Source organism: Bufo gargarizans, chromosome 5 (assembly GCF_014858855.1).
Source record: "Bufo gargarizans isolate SCDJY-AF-19 chromosome 5, ASM1485885v1, whole genome shotgun sequence".
NCBI classification, from domain to species: domain Eukaryota; kingdom Metazoa; phylum Chordata; class Amphibia; order Anura; family Bufonidae; genus Bufo; species Bufo gargarizans.
In genome coordinates, this window is record NC_058084.1 from 454268240 (window position 1) to 454288202 (window position 19963).

General features: G+C 44.3%; 1 protein-coding gene across 3 annotated transcripts in view; it reads right to left on the minus strand.

Moving 5' to 3' along the window:
- Positions 1 to 19963, minus strand: part of CDK14 (cyclin dependent kinase 14) — a 481017-nt gene that overhangs the window by 338425 nt on the left and 122629 nt on the right. For all 3 annotated transcript variants that reach the window (XM_044293158.1, XM_044293157.1, XM_044293159.1), the window contains 2 exons: positions 18860 to 18954; positions 4109 to 4188 (listed from right to left, as the gene is read on the minus strand). In XM_044293158.1, coding sequence (XP_044149093.1) covers positions 4109 to 4188; positions 18860 to 18954 — 175 coding nt within the window. The remainder of the gene's footprint in view (positions 1 to 4108; positions 4189 to 18859; positions 18955 to 19963) is intronic.

Sequence of the window (19963 nt, forward strand, 5' to 3'; positions counted from 1 at the left end):
TCCTTCCAAAATGAAAAGAACACTAGGCCTGTCTGATGCCAGCAGATGCTTTCGATATTAAAATTTGCATATATGCTTCCCAAAAAGGCAGAGCAGTGTTGGTTGGACTATAATAATCCTCATGCATATTTTTTGGTCTCCCTAATGAGTAAGAGCACCCCCAAGGCCACTCAGCTAACAAGAGCAATTATTTCTTCACGCAGTACTTTTTTTTTCTTTTGGAAGAAGAACCAGCTCCCATGTCTCATTTTGAGAAGTGTTATAAATGGACTTCCAGTACTCTTGTCCTTTTGGAAGAAGAACTGGCTTGCAGGTCTCATTTGTAATGGAGTATTCTCTCTGTCTGTCTATCTGTCTCTCTGTCTCTTGTAGTCTCAGATGCATATTTATTCTCTGAATCTTTTCAGGAAAAATATTAGTCCTAGAATCGATTCAAACCCGAACGGATTTTTTTTTTAAATTGCTAAACTGGAAATAAAACAAATTTAAAAAAAATCTACTCCTCTCTAAAACGCAGTGAAGTCACAGTACAGGGATAATAAATAGAGTGATGTCACAGTACAGGGATAGTATACATAGGGCAAAAACATATGATTATTTGACATGCTGGCATAATTTACACACGATTTCACACTAAAGGGATAATGCAGTAATGTGACAGTACAAGTAATGCCACATAAAGTAGTACACAAGGCTATATTCAGGTTAACACATCCCCTTCCACAGCCATCACTAATGGCCCCCTTAGTTGTTGGCCCCACAGTCAACCGATGTGTTCTCATCTTGAGTTGGTGACTCCCCCTAAAGATCATCTTATGTGAAGAAGTCCAGCAATGTGAATTGGGGCTGTCTTAAATATTCAGAGCTAAAGGCTCATGGGCCCTGGTGCAAAAGTTCAGCTTGGGCCCCCCTTCCCTCAGTGCTTAGTGGGCAGGGGCAGGGAAGCACATAGCCTTGGTGCTGATTGAGGCAAAAATTTAAATGCGCCCCCCCTCTTGGTGTCTTCTTATGTGGTAGAAGGGTCTTTTGACCCACTCAGGCTCATGGGCCCAGTAGCGACTGCTACTTCTGCACCTCCTATAGCTACACCCCTGTATTCAACTTGATCATTGTCTACCCTGATCCCCACCCCATTGATAACTAAGTAGATGAAATAATTTTTTTCCTTTTACAACAAAAAAACATGTAGTAAATAACTCCAGATGCAATCCATCACACAAAGCCTTCAAACTAAGCGCCAAAACATCTCTTAATTTTTCTGATTTCACTGACCTCCGACAGATGAAACATTATGTGCTCAGCTTACTCGCTTCTGGCGTGGCTCCATAAATACAGGAGAATTTTTTTTTATTAGCGAGTTATTTTCTTTTTTCTTCTTCTTTGCTTCTAAGGGACACCCCAGGGAGTGCAGGTTTTATCATACAGACCTGAATAAGTAAATCTCAGACAAGAATAGGGTTCTGACATCCTTTATGCCTCTACAGAGGCATTTTAAAGCTTTCTTCTCTAGTTTTGTTGCGTTCTAACTTTAATTGCCATCTAACAAAGAGCGCCATAGGTTGACTCTGCAGGTTTCCCGATTTAAACCAGAAAGTCTACCACCGGGGGGATTCATGTTTTTTTTTTTTTTTAATTAAAACAATGCAACACTGACAAAAGACGGGAGCACAATAGCAGTGGTGATTTCTGAGGTTTGCATAGACACAGATACAAGGTAACAAAAATATAACAAGACAAAGAAGATACCCTACAGCTCTGCCGTTGTGCAACAAAGGACTACAAAGGTTCGGCTTTTACGTGGAAGGCGGCAACGACATATAGGCCTGCTTCTATACACCGCGTGCTGCTACCTTGTAGACATAGACATAGCACTATAGGCTACAAAGTGTTTTCTACAGAGTAAGATTCTCATTAAAAGCAACGTGTCATCAGAAAATAACATTATTTAGGTTGGGCTTTTATTATGAACTTTCTATTCTATTTGTGGTGATTTTTATGGTTTATGTGAATAAAAAAATATATGAGATAGTTCAGATTTCATACTTTCCCGTAAATCACATACAATAAGCTTTTCAGCTTTATTGTGTAGACCGGACAGAGCCAGTAGAGTCATCTCATGACATATTGAAAAAAAAATATAAAAAATAAAAAGACCCAGATAGGTGAGGGTTTAACAAAAAAATTTGCTAAAAGCAACAAAAGTTACCCCTATTTCACTCTATCAACAGTATACACCTACATAAAATATAACCTTTAATGAAATTCCCTAAACACTCTCCAAGGGTTAAAGGAGTTATGCCATGATTGAAGCAAAAAATAAGACATCATGTAGTACATGACAACCTCTTTCTAATAAAGCTAGAACCAGACCTGTACCACATATGGGTCCCTATTCATCGCTCCAATTGTTCTGCTAGATTCTCTTCAGCCTGACAGCTCAGGGAGCATGTCCTTTTGTCACCACCAGACATCTGAGAAGCTCTGACAGATGCCTTTCAGAACCTCCTCCTTGAGCTTCCTTTGTTTTGCTTTCAGTTCCTCATCTCGTTAGCCTCTCTCAGCTGTCATGTAGTTGGACTGATTGCATCCCTTTAAATTCCTCCCCATAGTGCATTAGTGTGCGGTTTATACAACTTCCTGGAGTGTGTGTGCATGCTGATCCTATTTCCCAGTCTTCTACAAGATAAGTGTTGTGCATTCATTTGTGATTTTCTGTTTGCTGGATCCCAGGTGACCCTGACTCCCTCAGTGTCTAGTGTAGGGAGCCAGTGGTCATGTCCCCTCACTATTATAGGGTGTTCAGGTGTTATACAGTCGAGGTACGAGGATATGCGATCATCTACCATTGGGATTTTCGCATAGGCTGAGCAGTCAGGGAGAGTGCCAGGTCTGATGCAGGGGTCTCCCTTTTTGTTCCTTAGTTTTGGATCCAGTGAGTCATATATTCATTTTGTGTTGTCTTGTTTCCTGTACACCTTCCGTGCCACCTTTTTTGCTGCAGCTCTCTCCCTATCACAGCGGTTATCTGAGATGTGCCGCAATCCCATGCGGCTACCACTTCCTGGATCACGTGCCTTACGAGAATCAGACTCACGCATGCGGTGAGGGTTTTAACCCAGGCTGGGATCACGTGCCCAATGTACAACATGTAACCGCAGAATTGGGGACCCGCACAGGATCGCTGCACATCTCAAATAGCCCCTTACATAAATAAGGCTTACAGTAGATGACAGTAGTAAAAAAACAACCAGCACCTTTATAGTTAAAGAGACCAAAAAACATACAGACAGCCATCAGCAATGTAAACAACTAAAGATAATACATTGCTGTTAATGTGTGTATGCAGGTCATACTGTATGTACAGAGCACAGAAAGAAAGCTGTGTTTAAAACAGCAGTCTATGTCCCACACCCACACGTTTCACTGTATACACAGCTTTTTCAAGGGATCACAGGACAGCTTTGCTGTGTAGACCTGACAGAGCCCACAGAGTCATCTCATGACATAAAACCTCTACTGTACTGCTGGGGGCCTGGATAGGGCAGGATATGAACATTTTACATACACATATGCCACACCTTGGTCTTTAGTCGAGGGTAATTACTGTCGCTGTTCCTGGTGAGGGTTTTAGCCTTAGGATATTTTGACTATAACCTTCCAGTCATTAGAAGCACTTCCCTCTATCAGAAGTCAGGGTATTTTCCTTTTTTAACTACACATCATGATGTCAAATTCTTCCCATAATCTCTCTCCCCATCTTATATATTTCTATCCAAAGCAGATGATTTCTTTTATATTTTTATATTTATTTTTTATATTTTCTTCTTCTTTTTGAGGTCCCAGAACCATCCTGTGCAAAGTCTAACGACTGTTTATTCCGTGGCAGACAGTACTTCCTGTAAACATAGCCACTTCTGTGCCACCTATACTGAGATGGTGGTCACCCGGAGAGGAAGTACTAGTGGTTGCTAGACAACATAAACTACTATAGATTGTAGAATGCATAAAGGAAGAAATATGGACACAAGAGATACATTTGTGTCACCACTTTGTTCCACTGTGGTTACTTTACGATTTTTATAATATTCTACAGTATGAAAAGACTTACCTTCCCTGATGGCAGTAAATGGAGTCCCCTCCTCCTCTTGCAGTCTAATCACCTTTAGTGCCACTAACTTTCCATTTACTCTGAAACAGATCCAGAGAAGTGATTAGTACAGAGATAAGTCGTATAATCTATGAAATTTTTAGCATCAACGTTTATGGTATTATTAGGTACAAATAACAATAATGAACTGTATAAAAATCTGATTAATAGTGCAGCGGTGGAATGGGGATAGCACTTCATGACGACTGTGGCAAAGCTGCTCTTCCCCTTCTACAGTTGGAAAAAGTACATTACCTAAAAACCGGGGCACACTTACCAATGTTTGAAAGACAACTTGTAGGACATTTGTAAGGCCCGCCTCTGCTCTGGCCAGAAAACTGATAAAACTGGCCCTTTTTTATCCAACATTTGTGTAATCCCTGCCCCTTTCAGGTTCAGTTTATGGTATAAACCTGTGAAGATGGGCAAGTTGGCGAGTATACAACAGTTTTGTTGTGGAGTTGTCCCCAAAAAATTGTAGTGATTATTTTTGAAAAAGAGATAGTTTAGGGGGGACCTAACGTTCATTCAGGGATCCCTCCCATGAGCTATTCAGAGGCAGCCCCTACATCTACCAGGCCACTACACAGTGGACAGAGCCTTCTGCTTCTGGCTTCTTCCACTGTTATGGTTCCGCTGTCGGTAGCTACCACAAATGACTGATCAATGGGAGCACAGCGTGTCGCGCCCCACCAAAGGATAACTTATTCGGAGAAAAGGTATTTAATATTCAAAAGATGGACAAGTCCTTTAAGGAATAATATTACATGGCAGCCCATTACGTTAGTTTTTATTGTAGGTGAGTAATGGGTCCAGGGGGATAGTCCTATTGCTTTATTTGGAAGGAACTTTTTTCATCTCCCAGGAGGAGAATTGATGGCATGCCGTCTTTTGTACCAACTCTACAGGATCATAGGTTAAACTAAATGGACTCTGTGGACTTCTCATGCTGTTCCCACCCTCCCCACTCCATGTCTGGGCCACTATTTTGCCTTTTGGCCAGGCTGACATCATCATTTATTTGACCCTTCTTCTGATCTGTCATAAGGAAAAAAAAATGAGACGCACAACGGATCCTGTCTGTTTAGCAGCTGTAAGGCCTGTATGGTCCTATCAAAATTGGCTTGTGATTTGGTAGCCAAAAGCAGGAGTGAGTACAAAACACAGAAGACATGCAAATATTCCATTCACGTGTCATCTCCGTTTTAGATCCACTCTTTTTTTTTTTTAGCAATACTGATAGATTACTGACCAAATGCTGACCGAGTGAAGGTGGATGCTCCACAGACAGGATCCGTTTTTTGGGGGTTATTGTTCTGATGGATCAGAGGAAGGACAAAATAATCAGTGACGTCCACACATATTTAGTGCTGACACCCTCTACACTCTGTCGGGGGGACTTTACTTGTATAAGCGTTTAATAGAACAGGTTCTGTAGACATCTATGTGGAATCAGCTGATGAAGGTGTAAAAGGAGTGCGCTTCTTCTTGGCGCTAACATTGACCTGTAAGGCTGAGTTCAGACGTGAGTTTTTTGCTCTGTTTTGGCACCGTGACTGCCCAAATAAGTGAAGTGCGCAGTGATTCTAAGAGCGACCCCTGTCATCTGCATGTCATACGGACTCACAGTATTATTTCATTACCACAGCAGACTCCCTATGCGTGTTACTGCAAGGCACAGTGTTCTACAGTTCTCTGCAGCCAGGAAATAGCCGTTTTTTAACTAAATTCGCCACAAACATATTCGGATCGAACCGAATTTTATCGAAAAAATTCGGCGAGGCAGCTAAACGAATTTTAGAAAAATTCGCTCATCTCTAAACGTGACGTCACTGACCTATGAAGAGGCCGCAATGCTCACTGGAGCCCTGAGGCCTCTTCAAACTGTTGATCGGCGGGGTTGCTGGGAGTCAGGCCCCCATTTATCAGATATTGATGAACTATCCTGAGGATAGGCCATCAATATTCTAGTACCAGACAACCCCTTTAAAGGCAAGATTGGAATTTTAATCCTAATGGCAATAAAAAAAAAAATCTTTCTCGTACTGGAGAAGGCAACATAAAAAGGCTTGTCTTGTAAGGCAACTGTCTTTCCCCGAATTCTTATGAAATATTCAGTAGAGAGAGTTACTGAATCACAGCCACAGAAACCAACTAACGGTAACCTTAAATAACTTCCCCTACAAACAAGGAATACGTGTTAATAAAGGATATCTGCAGTCCACAAGGACCACAGCGGAGAAGTCTACCGGGGTGTCATGTCCCATATAAGAGCACTTCGCCCACAGAGAGGAGAGCCATTCGTTATCTCTAATTGGTCTCAGACTGTTTATCAGCAGTGCCAGGAGATACACCAGGAGACTGGTCTAATACATGACGTCAAACACATCCGATGTGGCTTTCTCATCTCTTCAGGATTACATTTCCCAGTTGGAAAGATATCAGATGTGACCTAACTTGAGACTCAACGGTGAAGACCATAACAGGAGCTATATGGGCCAGAAGCGAAGCTAAACTTTTCTATACCCTAGGCAAAAATTCAGCTTGGGCTACATACAAGTCTCTAAATACTGGGACCACAACAACCTTTGAAGATCACAACAACCTGGGACCACAACAACCTTTTAAAAAATTACATTTGGCAGCTTCGCCAAACTTCCGCAAGAAATTAGGTTCGTTACCAATTAGTTAATCACAAATCTCTGGTGGGGAACATTGCGGCATCTAAGACTCACAGTCAGGTGCTCAGGGGTAAAAAAAAAAAAATTATTATACTCCTCTCATTTACTTTCTTGCGGAGAGGATGTCCACATCCATCTTGATTGAAAAAAAACCACCAAAGGACTTGCAGCGAGCATGATGGCGTCACCATATGATGGCGCTGGCCACAAGTGTCATCACGGATGACGTCATCGCGTGCGGCCAGGGTAATCACGTGGTGTCGTCTTCACACTCAAGATGGAGTGGACTTCCTCTCTGCGATCAAGCGGATGAGGGAAGTATAATTTTTTTATTTTCAGCCACCATTTTAGGAAAAATCAACTTGTTACCATGAAGCGTGAGGAAATTCGACTTCATGGCAAATCTAATTTTTTCTAAACTTCAGATCGAATTCCACTTCGTATACTTCGGTTCGCTCAACGCTAATTACAATACTGCTTCTACTGCTAATTTTGCACAATTATCTTTTTTTTACAAAAACTGAAACAAAAATTTCCAGCCATTTAATACTTTGCAAAAAACATTCTGGTTGCGGTCCCCAATGCACGGAACGGACGCACAACGAGGCCTGCATGAGGCCTTATTCTGTAGGTCAGTACGAATACAGCCATACCAAATTTATATAGTTTTTTATTAGATACTACTACTTAACAAAAACCTTTGAAAACTATTTTCTGGCAGCCATAACATTTTTACATTTCTGTCTGCATAGCTGTGTGAGGGCTTGTTTTTATTGGTACCATTTTGGGGTACATACAACTTTTTGATCACTTTTTATTGCATTTTTTCAGGGGGACAAGTCGACAAAAAACAGCCAGTTTTATTTCATAGTGTATTGACGCTCACTGTGCATAATAAATATTTGTCTATTTTAATAGTTCAGACATTTTAGGACACTGCGATACCAATTACAGTATGTTTATTTAAATTATTTATTTTTATATGTAATATATGGAAAGGGGGCAATTAAAATTTTTTATATTTTGCGCTTTTATATTTACTTAAAACCTTTTTTTATTTTATTTAATTTTCAGTCCCTCTTAGGGGACTTGACCATGTGATACTTTGATCACTTATGCCATAGACTGCAATAGTATACTATTGTAGTGCAGGTTTAACAGGCAGTTTCTATGGCCCGGCCTAGGAGCCTTAAAGAGGTTGGACAGTTTCCAATATTGATGGCGTATCCTCAGGATTGGTCATGAGTATCAGATCGGCGGGGGTCCGACTCCTGGTGATCAGCTATAATTACATCTCAGCCGCCCTCATTCATCTGCTGTAATTACACCTGCTCACCGCTGCGATGTCAACAGGAAGCAGGTAAACAGAGAAGGGAACACAGAGTTATCTCTGATCCCAGTCGTTGCGGTCAGGTTTCAGCTGTATTACACAACTGGCATCTGCCATGCATGGAGTGGGCTCAGCTTGTAAGCCCCATCCATACACCACCTTGGACGTACATTTATGTTAGGTTAAAGGGGTATTCACATTTCACCCCCCCTCCGAAGGGAAGGAAAGTTCATTCAATTCTAAGGGAGTTCCAAAAACAGCCAAACACTGGCTCAGCTATTTCTGGCAGTTCCATACTGATGAATGGAGCAGAGGCCGTGTATGCATGGTGTGCTCTCCATTCACTGCTACAGGACTTTCCAAAAATAGAGCTTGTACCGCTATTTTCGGAACTCCTATAGAAATGAATGAAGAGCATGCTTTGCATTCGTGGTGTGCTTTCCTTCACTTAGGGGGGTCCGTTCTGTAGATAGGAGTGAGTCCCACAGGTGGGACTCACACCTATCTGACACTGATGACATATCGTAGCGATATCCTATCAATGTCTGGGATGGGTATAACCCTGTAGGTAACGTATTTAGGGACATAGCTATGGGGGGATGCAGAGGTAGGAGTCACACCCGGGCCCTTGTGCCTGAGGGGACCTAAAGTCACAGACAAATAGACACCAGTATTATAAATGGCACATGGTAGATGAGGGTCCTGTTACATTTTGAACTGGGGCCCAGAAGCTTTTGCCAGCACTGTTGCTGTTCCTCTTGCTCAGCCACTTGATCTAATGAGGTCACTTGGAGACCAACGGTGAGGACGCGGCTGTAGGTGGTAGGGTTCAGTATGTTGTCCATACTATGGCTATTATTGGATAGAAGATATCCATAGAACATCTCTCCTTGGCAATGTGGGTGGTGAGACATCAGGTGGACACAGTGGATGGCACAAGCTCTAACTGCTGGTCCTGATCAGTTAGGCCAATGGAGATGAAAGCAAAAGGGCCTCTACAAAGTCTTGGTCCACTGCCCATTGCATACGTCTGTCGTCCAATAAACAACTTGTCACCATTAAGGCTCAGTTAATTATTTGCATATCACAGTTAAAGGGGTTTTCTGGACATTTAATATTGATGACCTATCCTCAGGATAGGTCATCGACATCTGATAGGTGGGGGTCTGACACCCAGTAACCCTGCTGATGGGCTGTTTGAAAAGACCATGGTGCTCCAGTGACTGTTGTGGCTTCCTCACAGCTTGCCAAGCTTAGCACCATCCATTGTACAGTGGCAGCCTGGTACTGCAGCTCAGGCGCATTCAGGCTAATCCTGTGATGGCTAACCTCCGGCACTCCAGCTGTGGTAAAAATACAACTCCCAAGATGCACACTTGCTTGGCTGTTCTCAGAACTCCATAGAAATGAATGGAGCATGCTGGGAGTCGTAGTTTCACCACAGCTGGAGTACCGGAGGTTAGCCATCACTCTATGTTACCAATGAACGTGATGTCATTGACCTAGGAAGAGACCTCTTCAAACAGCTGATCGGTGGGGGTGCCAGGAGTTAGACCCCAACAATCTGATAATGATGACCTATCATGGGTATAGGTCATCAATATTAAACATCCAGACAAGTCTATGGAGGGCACGCTACACAAATAGAGCAGGAGCAGCTGTACTCTGCCCAGATGGTACCACTGTAGAGAACTTATACCATGCGTTACCTGTTTTTGTACAGGATTTACTTATTTGTTATATTCACTTATATAGCGCTGACATGTTTTGCAGCGCTTTACAGACATTAGCATCAAGCTGTCCCTAATATAGTCAGCTACATTGTACCATACAAAAAGGTAATCTGATTCATACCAGGCTGGCAGATGCCAATAAGCAATTATGGTGAATGGGGGCACTATGGGTATTGTGGTAATGTGAACAGGAAAGTATATGGTAAAGTCCTGGAAGGGGTGTATATCTCACCCAGGTTCCTCAACTGGGTGAGGTAAGTAAGATCCAGAATAGTTGCTGAAGCTATTTTCTTTAGTTGTTTATGGGCTGGATTTTATTGGACTGGGAAAGGTAGGCTTGGTTGATGCCCTGTGTGACCTGTGTTTTATAGGTGAGGCAGATACTATCTGTATTAGTTAGTGCTCAGACGAGCAGGATTTGTTTTATGTTTTTTTTGTTGCCGAAAGTGTAAAGGCTATTTATTTCTGCTGTTTGTGCCCCAATAAAGTGGAACCTGATTTGAACTTTATCCGGTTGTCTGCACCAGAATCTGTCACCACCACCCTGCTTCAGAGAGCAATCCCTGACAATTGGTGGAGGATGCGCGCAATAGCAAGTTGCTAAGGGCAACAGCGTGGCAGTTTGGTGCTTTATGTCTTGGGTGAAAGCTGCTGCAGCTGTGCAAAGTCCCTCGAAAACAATGGAGGAAGTGATAAAGAAGCTGGTGCAGGCTAACATAAGGCATGAACAGGCCATGGCACAGCAACTGAAGAGGCCTTATATGCCCAACAGCAGGCTCAGGCAGAGGCCCAGGCTCGGCAGCAGGAAACAAATAGTTTGCTGATTGAGCATTTTGCTGCAATAAGAGAGACTGCTGTAACTCCAGCCCCACAAGTGGGGGTAAGCCCCCAGAGACTTTTAATGTGAGGAGGGCTGTGCAGCGGGGCTTGCAAAAAGTGATGCCCGATGACGACATCGAGGCCTACCTGACCATGTTTGAGTGAGTTGCAGAGAGAGAGAGAGAGAGAGACTGCCGGTAGCAGAGTGGGCAGAGGTCCTGGCGCCCTTTTTGTCCGGTATACCACAAAAGGTCTACTATGACATCAGGGAGCAGGATGTTCGGAACTATGCAAAATTAAAAATGAAGGTCCTTGCTCGCCTAGGCGTTACACCGGCTGTTCACATGGAGCTACACCGTGTACAAGCTAGCCCGCTCTTAGATGTTTGACCTCCTCTATCTCGTGCGGAAGTGGCTGGAACCTGAGGCTTCTACGCCGGCCCAGATCTTGGAGAAAGTAATGGTGGACCACTACTTCAGAGCCCTCCCTGCAGAGCTACAATGGTGGGTCAGACATGGAGACTCCAGAACTGTGGATGACCTTGTCAATCTGGTGGAAAGGATCCTGGCGACTGAAGACTACCTCCGTGATGTCACTGCCGCACCAACACCTCCCCGGAGTACCAGACCCGTGTCATCTGTGGGTAAGAGAGTTCCATCTGTTGGGGGTTTGTGGAAGGGTGCAAGAGGGAACAAGGCTCTAGAGGTTGGGCGTGGGCCTAAGACTGAGTCCCACGGGCAGTATGGTCCCGGAGAGGTTTCTCCACACAAGAGACCTGGGATGCTCCAGTGCTGGAGGTGCCATGAGTGGGGACACATTGCTGTCCATTGCCCTCTTACCTTAGAGCCCATTGAGTGTGCAGGTAGCCGTAGACAGTCGCTGTATGCGGTGCCAGTGTGTGCGGCCTCACCAGGAATAGAGACTGAGCCGCAGATATGTACCCTGGTGATAAATGACTGCTCAGTCAAGGCTCTGTTGGACTCCGGCAGTCTGGTCACCTTGGTGCATGCCAGCTTCGTGGCTGGGAATTATGCGCCGGACAAAATCATAAATGTGCTTTGCATCCATGGGGATTCAAAATAATACCCGGTGGCTCGGGTTAAGCTGGGTACTCCGGCTGGGACTGTAACCTATGAAGTCGGGGTAGTCAAAAGACTAATGCATGATGTAATACTGGGCCGGGACTTCCCATTATTTTGGAAGTTGTGGGGGAAGAAAAACTCTTCTGCAGCCAGTGAAGAAGCTGTGTCTTCCCCTTTAAAGCGAACCTTTCACCTGCATTTCACTTAATAAACTATCAAAAGTACCTTATAGATCATCCTCATTGTGTTATCATACAGTCTTGTCCCGCTTTTCTGCCATGTATATGCATGAAAAAAATTACCTTATAAAGTACTCTTCTCCAGCTCCACAAGTCACGATAGAAGTCAAGGGGGTAGCCCTTCCCTCACTCCAGGCTGTAACTCCCCTGCCCTAACCCCGCCTCTATGCAGTCTAATTGACACCCGGCTCAGTCGCCGGGACCGCACTTGTACAGGCGGCGCATGCCCTGTCGGCCTCAGTAGCAGCGCGATCCCGTCTATCGCGCGGACTCAAGCGCGATCCTGTAATTCAGTTACAGGATCGCGCTTGAGTCCGCGCGATAGACGGGATCGCGCTGCTACTGAGGCCGACGGCGCATGCGCCGCCTGTACAAGCGCGGTCCCGGCGACTGAGCCGGGTGTCAATTAGACTGCATAGAGGCGGGGTTAGGGCAGGGGAGTTACAGCCTGGAGTGAGGGAAGGGCTACCCCCTTGACTTCTATTGTGACTTGTGGAGCTGGATAAAAGTACTTTATAAGGCGATTTTTTTTCATGCATATACATGGCAGAAAAGCGGGACAAGACTGTATGATAACACAATGAGGATGATCTATAAGGTACTTTTGATAGTTTATTAAGTGAAATGCAGGTGAAAGGTTCGCTTTAAATGATCATTGCTGTGAGTTGCCCATTGAACACAATGGTTTAAAGGAAGTGACCATTGAAAACAATGGTGTCGATAAGGTGAAAAATAAACAAACCATGTTAACTGAAATGTCTAATAAAAATGTGGGGCCATGTGATGATGATGGTGATGACACCCCCTTTCCCTTGCAGGTGTTAGCAGGGGAAGAGGAACCTTCCCCATCTGAGCAAAATGTATTGGACTTAGACGTGTCTCGAGGTAACTTTGGTACGGAGCAAATGAGAGACCCCAATCTTGTGAATGCTCGAGCGAATGTTACCGCAATAGATGGTGTACCACAGGAACCAGAAGCTGACCAGAAATTTTCGCATTTTGCCATGAATAAAAACGTAGTGTTTCATGTTATCAAATGCAACAACGAAATTGTGGAGCAGCTCCTGGTACCAAAACCCTATAGACGTATGGTATTAGACCTAGAAAATGGCCACAGGAGAGGGTACTACAAAGGGTTTACTGGCCTGGAGTGTATGAGGAAGTAAAATCGTACTGCAGTTCGTACCCCACCTGTCAGATAAGTGCCCCAGTGTCCCACTTCCGGAGTTCCTTGGTGCCTCTTCCCATCATTGAGGTACCTTTTGAAATAATTGCCATGGATTTGGTGGGTCCCATTGTTAAGTCAGCTAGGGGACACCAGTATATTTTGGTTGTGTTGGACTATGCCACTCGGTACCCGGAAGCGGTGCCCCTGCGAAACATGGCGTCCAGAAATATTGCCCGGGAGTTATTTTACATGTTCTCCCACACAGGAATCCCTAAGGAAATTCTCACAGACTAAAGTACCCCCTTTATGTCGAAGGTCATGAAAGAGTTATGCAAATTGTTTAAAATCACCTAAATACGTACATCGGTATACCACCCCCAAACGGATGGCTTAGTGGACAGATTCAACAAAACTCTGACGCAGATGTTAAGGAAAGTGGTAGAAAAAGATGGACGTGACTGGGACTGCCTCCTACCCTACCTTATGTTTTTCGATCAGAGAGGTACCCCAGGCTTCTACCGGGTTTTCACCCTTTGAGTTGGTATATGGCCGTCACCCAAGGGGTTTATTAGATGTGGCCAAGGAAACCTGGGAGACCGAGGCTACGCCCTATTAAAGCGTCATCGAACATGTCGCTCAAATGCAAGACCGGATAGCGACCATGATGCCCATCGTTAAAGAGCATCTGCAAAGAGCTCAGGAGGCTCAAAGAGTCTATAACAGATCGGCCAAGGTAAGGGGCTTTAATCCCAGGGACAGGGTCCTGATTTTAGTTCACACCGTGGAGAGTAAGTTTCTGGCAAAGTGGCAGGGTCCCTACGAGATTGTGGAAAAAGTAGGCGAGGTGCACTATAAGGTTCCCCCATGAAGAAGGAGAAAACCCTTCCAGATTTACCACGTAAATCTGATCAAGCCATGAAAAGATCAGAAGTCATTAGTGGCCATACAGGCCGTAGTTAAGGAGGGGTCGCAACCAATTCCCCCGGTAAAAATTTGAGGCCCTATGAGTACACCAGAAACAAGAAGTTAAGGAGTTTCTGCAGAAAAGTAGAAGGTTTTCTGACCTACCAGGCCGTACCCACCTGAGAAAACATTACGTGAGAACTGAGCCCCACAGTAAGGTGAATCTAAAGCCCTATAGGATACCAGAAGCGCGCAGAAAAGCGATATCCTCTGAGGTCAGACGCATGCTTGAATTAGGGGTCATTGAGGAATCTTCCAGTGAGTGGTTGAGCTCTATTGTATTAATCCTGAAAACGGGACTTGGAGGTTCTGCAATGAATTCCGGAAGTTAAATGAGGTGTCAAAATTCGATGCGTACCCCATGCCCAGAGTAGATGAACTGATTGAGAGGCTTGGGAAAGCAAGGTACATCACGACCCTTGACCTTACAGGGTTATTGGCAGATACCATTGTTAGATGAGGCTAAAGAAAAGACGGCATTCTCCACTCCAGAGGGGCTGTTCCAGTACACAGTAATGCCGTTCGGGTTACATGAAGCCCCTGCTACATTTCAGAAGTTAATGGACCTAATCTTGAGGCCTCATCATGACTACCAAGGCCTACATTGATGATGTCGTCATTTTTTCATCTGATTGCAAAAGTCACCTCTGGAAAGTACAGGCCGTGATGGACTCCATTAGTGATGCTGGCCTAACCATAAACCCTGAGAAGTGTGCGGTAGGTCTAGAGGAAGCAAAATACCTGGGCTACCTTATTGGTAAAGGGCTGGTTAAAACCTAGGTCAATAAAGTAGAGGCGATACAAGACTGGCCTAGGCCCTTAAAGAAACAATCCAGGGCCTTCCTTGGCATAACTGGGTACTACCGCTGGTTCGTACCGAATTTTGCATCAATTGCAGCACCGTTGACTGACTTAACGAAAGGCCCTAGGTCAGTAATGGTGAAGTGGACCCCAGAGGCGGAAAAGGCCTTTCAGAGCCTAAAGTCTGCCCTCTGTCAACAACCAGTGCTCATTTCCCTGGATTTCGGAAAAGAGTTTCTGGTCCAGACTGATGCATCTGAGACAGGCTTGGGAGCGGTTCTGTCACAAGTGGTAAATGGGGAGGAGCACCCAGTGATGTACCTAAGCAGAAAACTGACCCTAGCAGAAAAAAATTACGCCATAGTGGAATGAGAGTGTCTGGCCATTAAATGGGCTCTGGAGGCACTTGAATATTATCTGCTGGGTAGGAAATTTGTGTTGGTGACAGATCATGCTCCGTTAACCTGGATGAAACAAAACGGGGAGAAAAATGTGACCAGGTGGTTTCTCTCCCTGCAAAATTTTAATTTCAAGGTTGAGCATAGGCCGGGGAAATTGCAGGGAAACGCAGATGCGTTGTCCAGGATACACTGTTTGTTGGCTGAAAATACCCAGACCTCCAGTCTGGAGAAAAGAGGAGGGATATGTGGTAATGTGAACAGAAAAGTATTTGGTAAAGTCCTGGAAGGGGTGTATATCTTATCCAGGTTCCTCAACTGGGTGAGGTACCGTAAGTAAGATCCAGAATGGTGCTGGCTTCAGCAAATATAGTTGCTGAAGCTATTTTCTTTAGTAGTTTATGGGCTGTATTTTATTGGACTGGGGAAGGTAGGCTTGGTAGAGGGACCTCCCCAGTCCACCCCATTCCAGGGCATATTTTCCCCTAGCCTGAGGGATCTCCAGGTGTAGCCATCTGCGATCATTAAGGGGATATAAAACCTGTCCCAGGCTGTCAGTCTGGGGGAAGTGATGTCTGGAGATAGGTCCAGGAGGCTGCTGTCCTGCCTAAAGAAAAACCCTGATGCCCTGTGTGACCTGTGTGTTATAGGTGAGGCAGATACTATCTGTATTAGTTAGTGCTCAGACGAGAAGGATTTGTTTTACGTTTTTTTTTTTGTTGCCGAAAGTGTAAAGGCTATTTATTTCTGCTGTTTGTGCCCCAATAAAGTGGAACCTGATTTGAACTTTATCCTGTTGTCTGCACCAAAATCTGTCACCACCACCCTGCTTCAGAGAGCAATCCCTGACAGTATGTTCAGCATTTGTGACAGGAGTTTCCCAGGTGCATACGCCACAGGTAGTGTTTAAACAGAATGTGAACAGAGCCTGAAAATTCTTTATGGGGATGACACTTTCTGCAGTTATATGAAGAGAAATCAATTGGACTCATATTAAATGCAAAAACATAATTAACTGGAACCTTCTGATTAACCTTTATTGTGTAGATGAAATATTACCCTGAGAAACCATGCATGCTGCTTAACGACTTATTGTAACTACGTTTAAAAAAAAGTGTATACCTGTATGATCAGTCGTTAAAGGGGTTTGATGGCCTTTTGGTCCATCCTCCCTCAAAACTTAAAATGCCAAACAAAATATTTAGTAGATGCACCTATGCAAATTATAATAAACTAAAGCAAAAGTCTTGAGTAATAAATAAATAAAACCATCGGCCCTGTTGATTGAAATCCCGATTGCTATTTATTGGATCGCCCAACTAAGGCTACTTTCACACTAGCGTTCGTCGGTCCGCTCGTGAGTTCCGTTTGAAGGAGCTCACGAGCGGACCCGAACGCAGCCGTCCAGCCCTGATGCAGTCTGAATGGAGGCGGATCCGCTCAGACTGCATCAGTCTGGCGGCGTTCAGCCTCCGCTCCGCTCGCCTCCGCACGGACAGGCGGACAGCTGAACGCTGCTTGCAGCGTTCGGGTGTCCGCCTGGCCGTTCGGAGGCGTGCGGATCCGTGCGGATCCGTCCAGACTTTCAATGTAAGTCAATGGGGACGGATCCGTTTGAAGATGCCACAATGTGGCTCAATCTTCAAGCGGATCCGTCCCCCATTGACTTTACATTGAAAGTCTGAACGGATCCGCGCAGGCTACTTTCGCACTTGCGCACTTGCGAATTTTTTTAAAGTTATTAATGCAGACGGATCCGTACTGAACGGAGCCTCCGTCTGCATTAATATGAGCGGATCCGTTCAGAACGGATCCGCCCGAACGCTAGTGTGAAAGTAGCCTAACCATTACCAATTACTAAAGCTGTCCATACACATTAGAAGAAAGTTGCCCAAACACGCTGATCTTGAGGGTAGTGGTTGACCATCTAATGTGGTCATCTCTCCACCAATGGAAGATGTTGGAGCAGAAAAGGGTCCAGCACTTTGGATTTCAACATGCCCTATACTTTTGCCATCGTTGAGTTAATGGGGTCGTCCCACAAATAATATTCTACATTTTTCAAAAGCACCTGGAGCTGAATACTTTTGTAACTGCCTGTAATAAAAAAATTCTTATAGCTACTAGTTATTCACTGAAATCTATCTGTACAGCGCCACCTGGTATTTCTCTTTTTTTCTAATTTCCCTGTCCTGCTCATGGAGATGGAAGCACATGCTCAGTTCTATCCTTCAACTGCCACCAGCTGCAGCAGACAGGGCACAACTAGATTATGTATCATTTTAATTTTTTACATCAATCATGGGAAAACCCCTTTAAGCTGCTAGGCCAGGTGCCTGAAAGAGATTTTCTCCCCTATCCTATTCACTACACATGCATGAGCTGAGCATGCATGTGGACTCAGTGATAGAGGGTGGTCAATCAAGGATACATATACATATATTATTAAGTTGTTCTTCGTATGAGAATAGTAATATTTGGAAATATGGCTGTCCTGCAAGTTTCCTGCTCTGGCAGTCCGTGACATCTCCTGCGCGGCCGCCGAAGTGCTGGTGGCTCTTCCCACTTCACACTACCTCTCTGCAGCCTCTCAGCCATACAGGTCAGTATTTCTATGTAATGTCCTCCATGATCCTGGGGCTGCTACTCAGTCAGTAAGAAAAGGTTAGGAAGCAGATTCTCCTCTACTTTTTGTGTGCAGTGGATGACAACTAGTCTCTACCCACTGTCTGTGGGAGAACTACAAACTAGACATTCATCATGCACAGAGGAAAACTGCTAAATGCCAGATACAAGTCATACAGTGGCCTGAAATAGTGTTATTTCACATGTACACATTGTACTATTGATTAATGCAAAGCTTGTCGAAAGGTTAGATATGCTTTAAGGCCCCTTCCCCACTGGGAGAATGCCTGAGCAATAGGTTCTCTAGCTTGCTAGTCCCTGCGAAGGTGCACTATTATTCCATGTTAGTTTCCCGTGCTCGCCTTCTGCCTGTTTACTGGATTTGACCCTCTGCTACCTGACCTGACTTTTGTCTGACTCCCATGTTGACCCATGCACTGCCTGCCCCAACCTTCGGACTGTTTAATGCATTGAAAATTCTCTGCCTGCCCTGCACTCTGCTCACCCACTGACTATGATTTCTGCCTGTCCCCTTTGGTGCCACACAACGAACACACTACTCCAAGAGACAGCTGCCTGGTGGTTCTCCTGCAGAGGAATCAAGATCCCTGTACAGGAGTTAAAGGATGAAGACCAGAAAGGCCACTTAGATAAGGCACTAAGAAGTAGTGCCAAGCCAAATCTGTGCAGTGATGCAGTGGGTCCACGTCCTCTCCATGATAACAGTATTAAAATGCATGCAGCCTGGGAGCTCATCATACAACAAGGGTTTTGAAAATGAAAAAAAAAAAAAACTATTGAAATTTTTCCCTTACACAATTGACACAGAAGAGCTGGCCTATTTACAAAGAACCCTCATTTGAGAACACTTACTTGCTTTTGCCTTTGTAAACTGTAGCGTACGAGCCTTCTCCTAGTTTTTCCAGTTTTTCATAAGAGTCGGCCTTACCAAATTTAGGACTTGTTGGCTAGAAGAAAAAATAACAAATCACCAAAACAGTTCAATAGAAGTCAATAATACCATTAACGGCACTGGAATGAATGTTAAGGTTAATGTACAAAACCAAAGGTAAAATAGAGATGATGGCGATTCACATGCGGCATGACTCAAATCAGTGATGTGATGTGTTTTCGTTAGTTTTTTGTACCCAAGACAAAGATGGAGGGACCCTATCATCAATACCATAATGGAATATGGTGTAGTCAGAGGGTTGGCAACCATCCAGAAATTTCTGGACAGTCAGTAAAATAAATATTATTTTGCAATTACCCCAGTGGGTCACTGCAAAGGGTTAACTAATGCTAAAGAGTTAACACAGTGTTCTCCAGATGGATGCTACTTCATTTTCTAATTTCTCCAACACAAAGGTGAATGGGAGAACTGTTGAAGAGGTGGTGTTTCAAATGAATTGTTATATTTGCAGTACCCCAGTGGGGAACTGCAAAGGGTTAACTAATACAAAACAGTTCAGTGATCTCAAGTTAAATATTTGTTGAATTTTGTGTAAACTCAATAGCATTCTATGATGGTGGCCTCTTTAGGTTTTTAGGTGATGGACTAGGTCCACCTCCTGGTTGGTTAGTGGAGAGTCTTGACGAAAGCTACAGGAAGGACGTGTGTGTATGGAAAGCGCCTTCAGAAGCTGGGCCCAAGCTCAGAGAACTCCTGTCTCTGTGAATACAGCTGCCATTATAGATACTCCTGCTACCAAACTACTCCTAAAAGAAAAGAGAACAGACATTGTGGAAGGTCCAGAATTCACAACACCATGCACAGGACTCAGATAAGGTATTGTGCTTGTTTATGGCAGAAAGACTTTGTTGCTGTGAGAGGGAACTATTCCTAAAGCAACCCCCGGCCTTTGAGATGGATTGGCCACCCGTTATGTTCACCCCTCAGTGGGGGAACTGCAGAAGACACTAACATGAGCCTCATTACATGCCTGGGGTTCTGCGGAGAGACTGTAAAGTATCCTA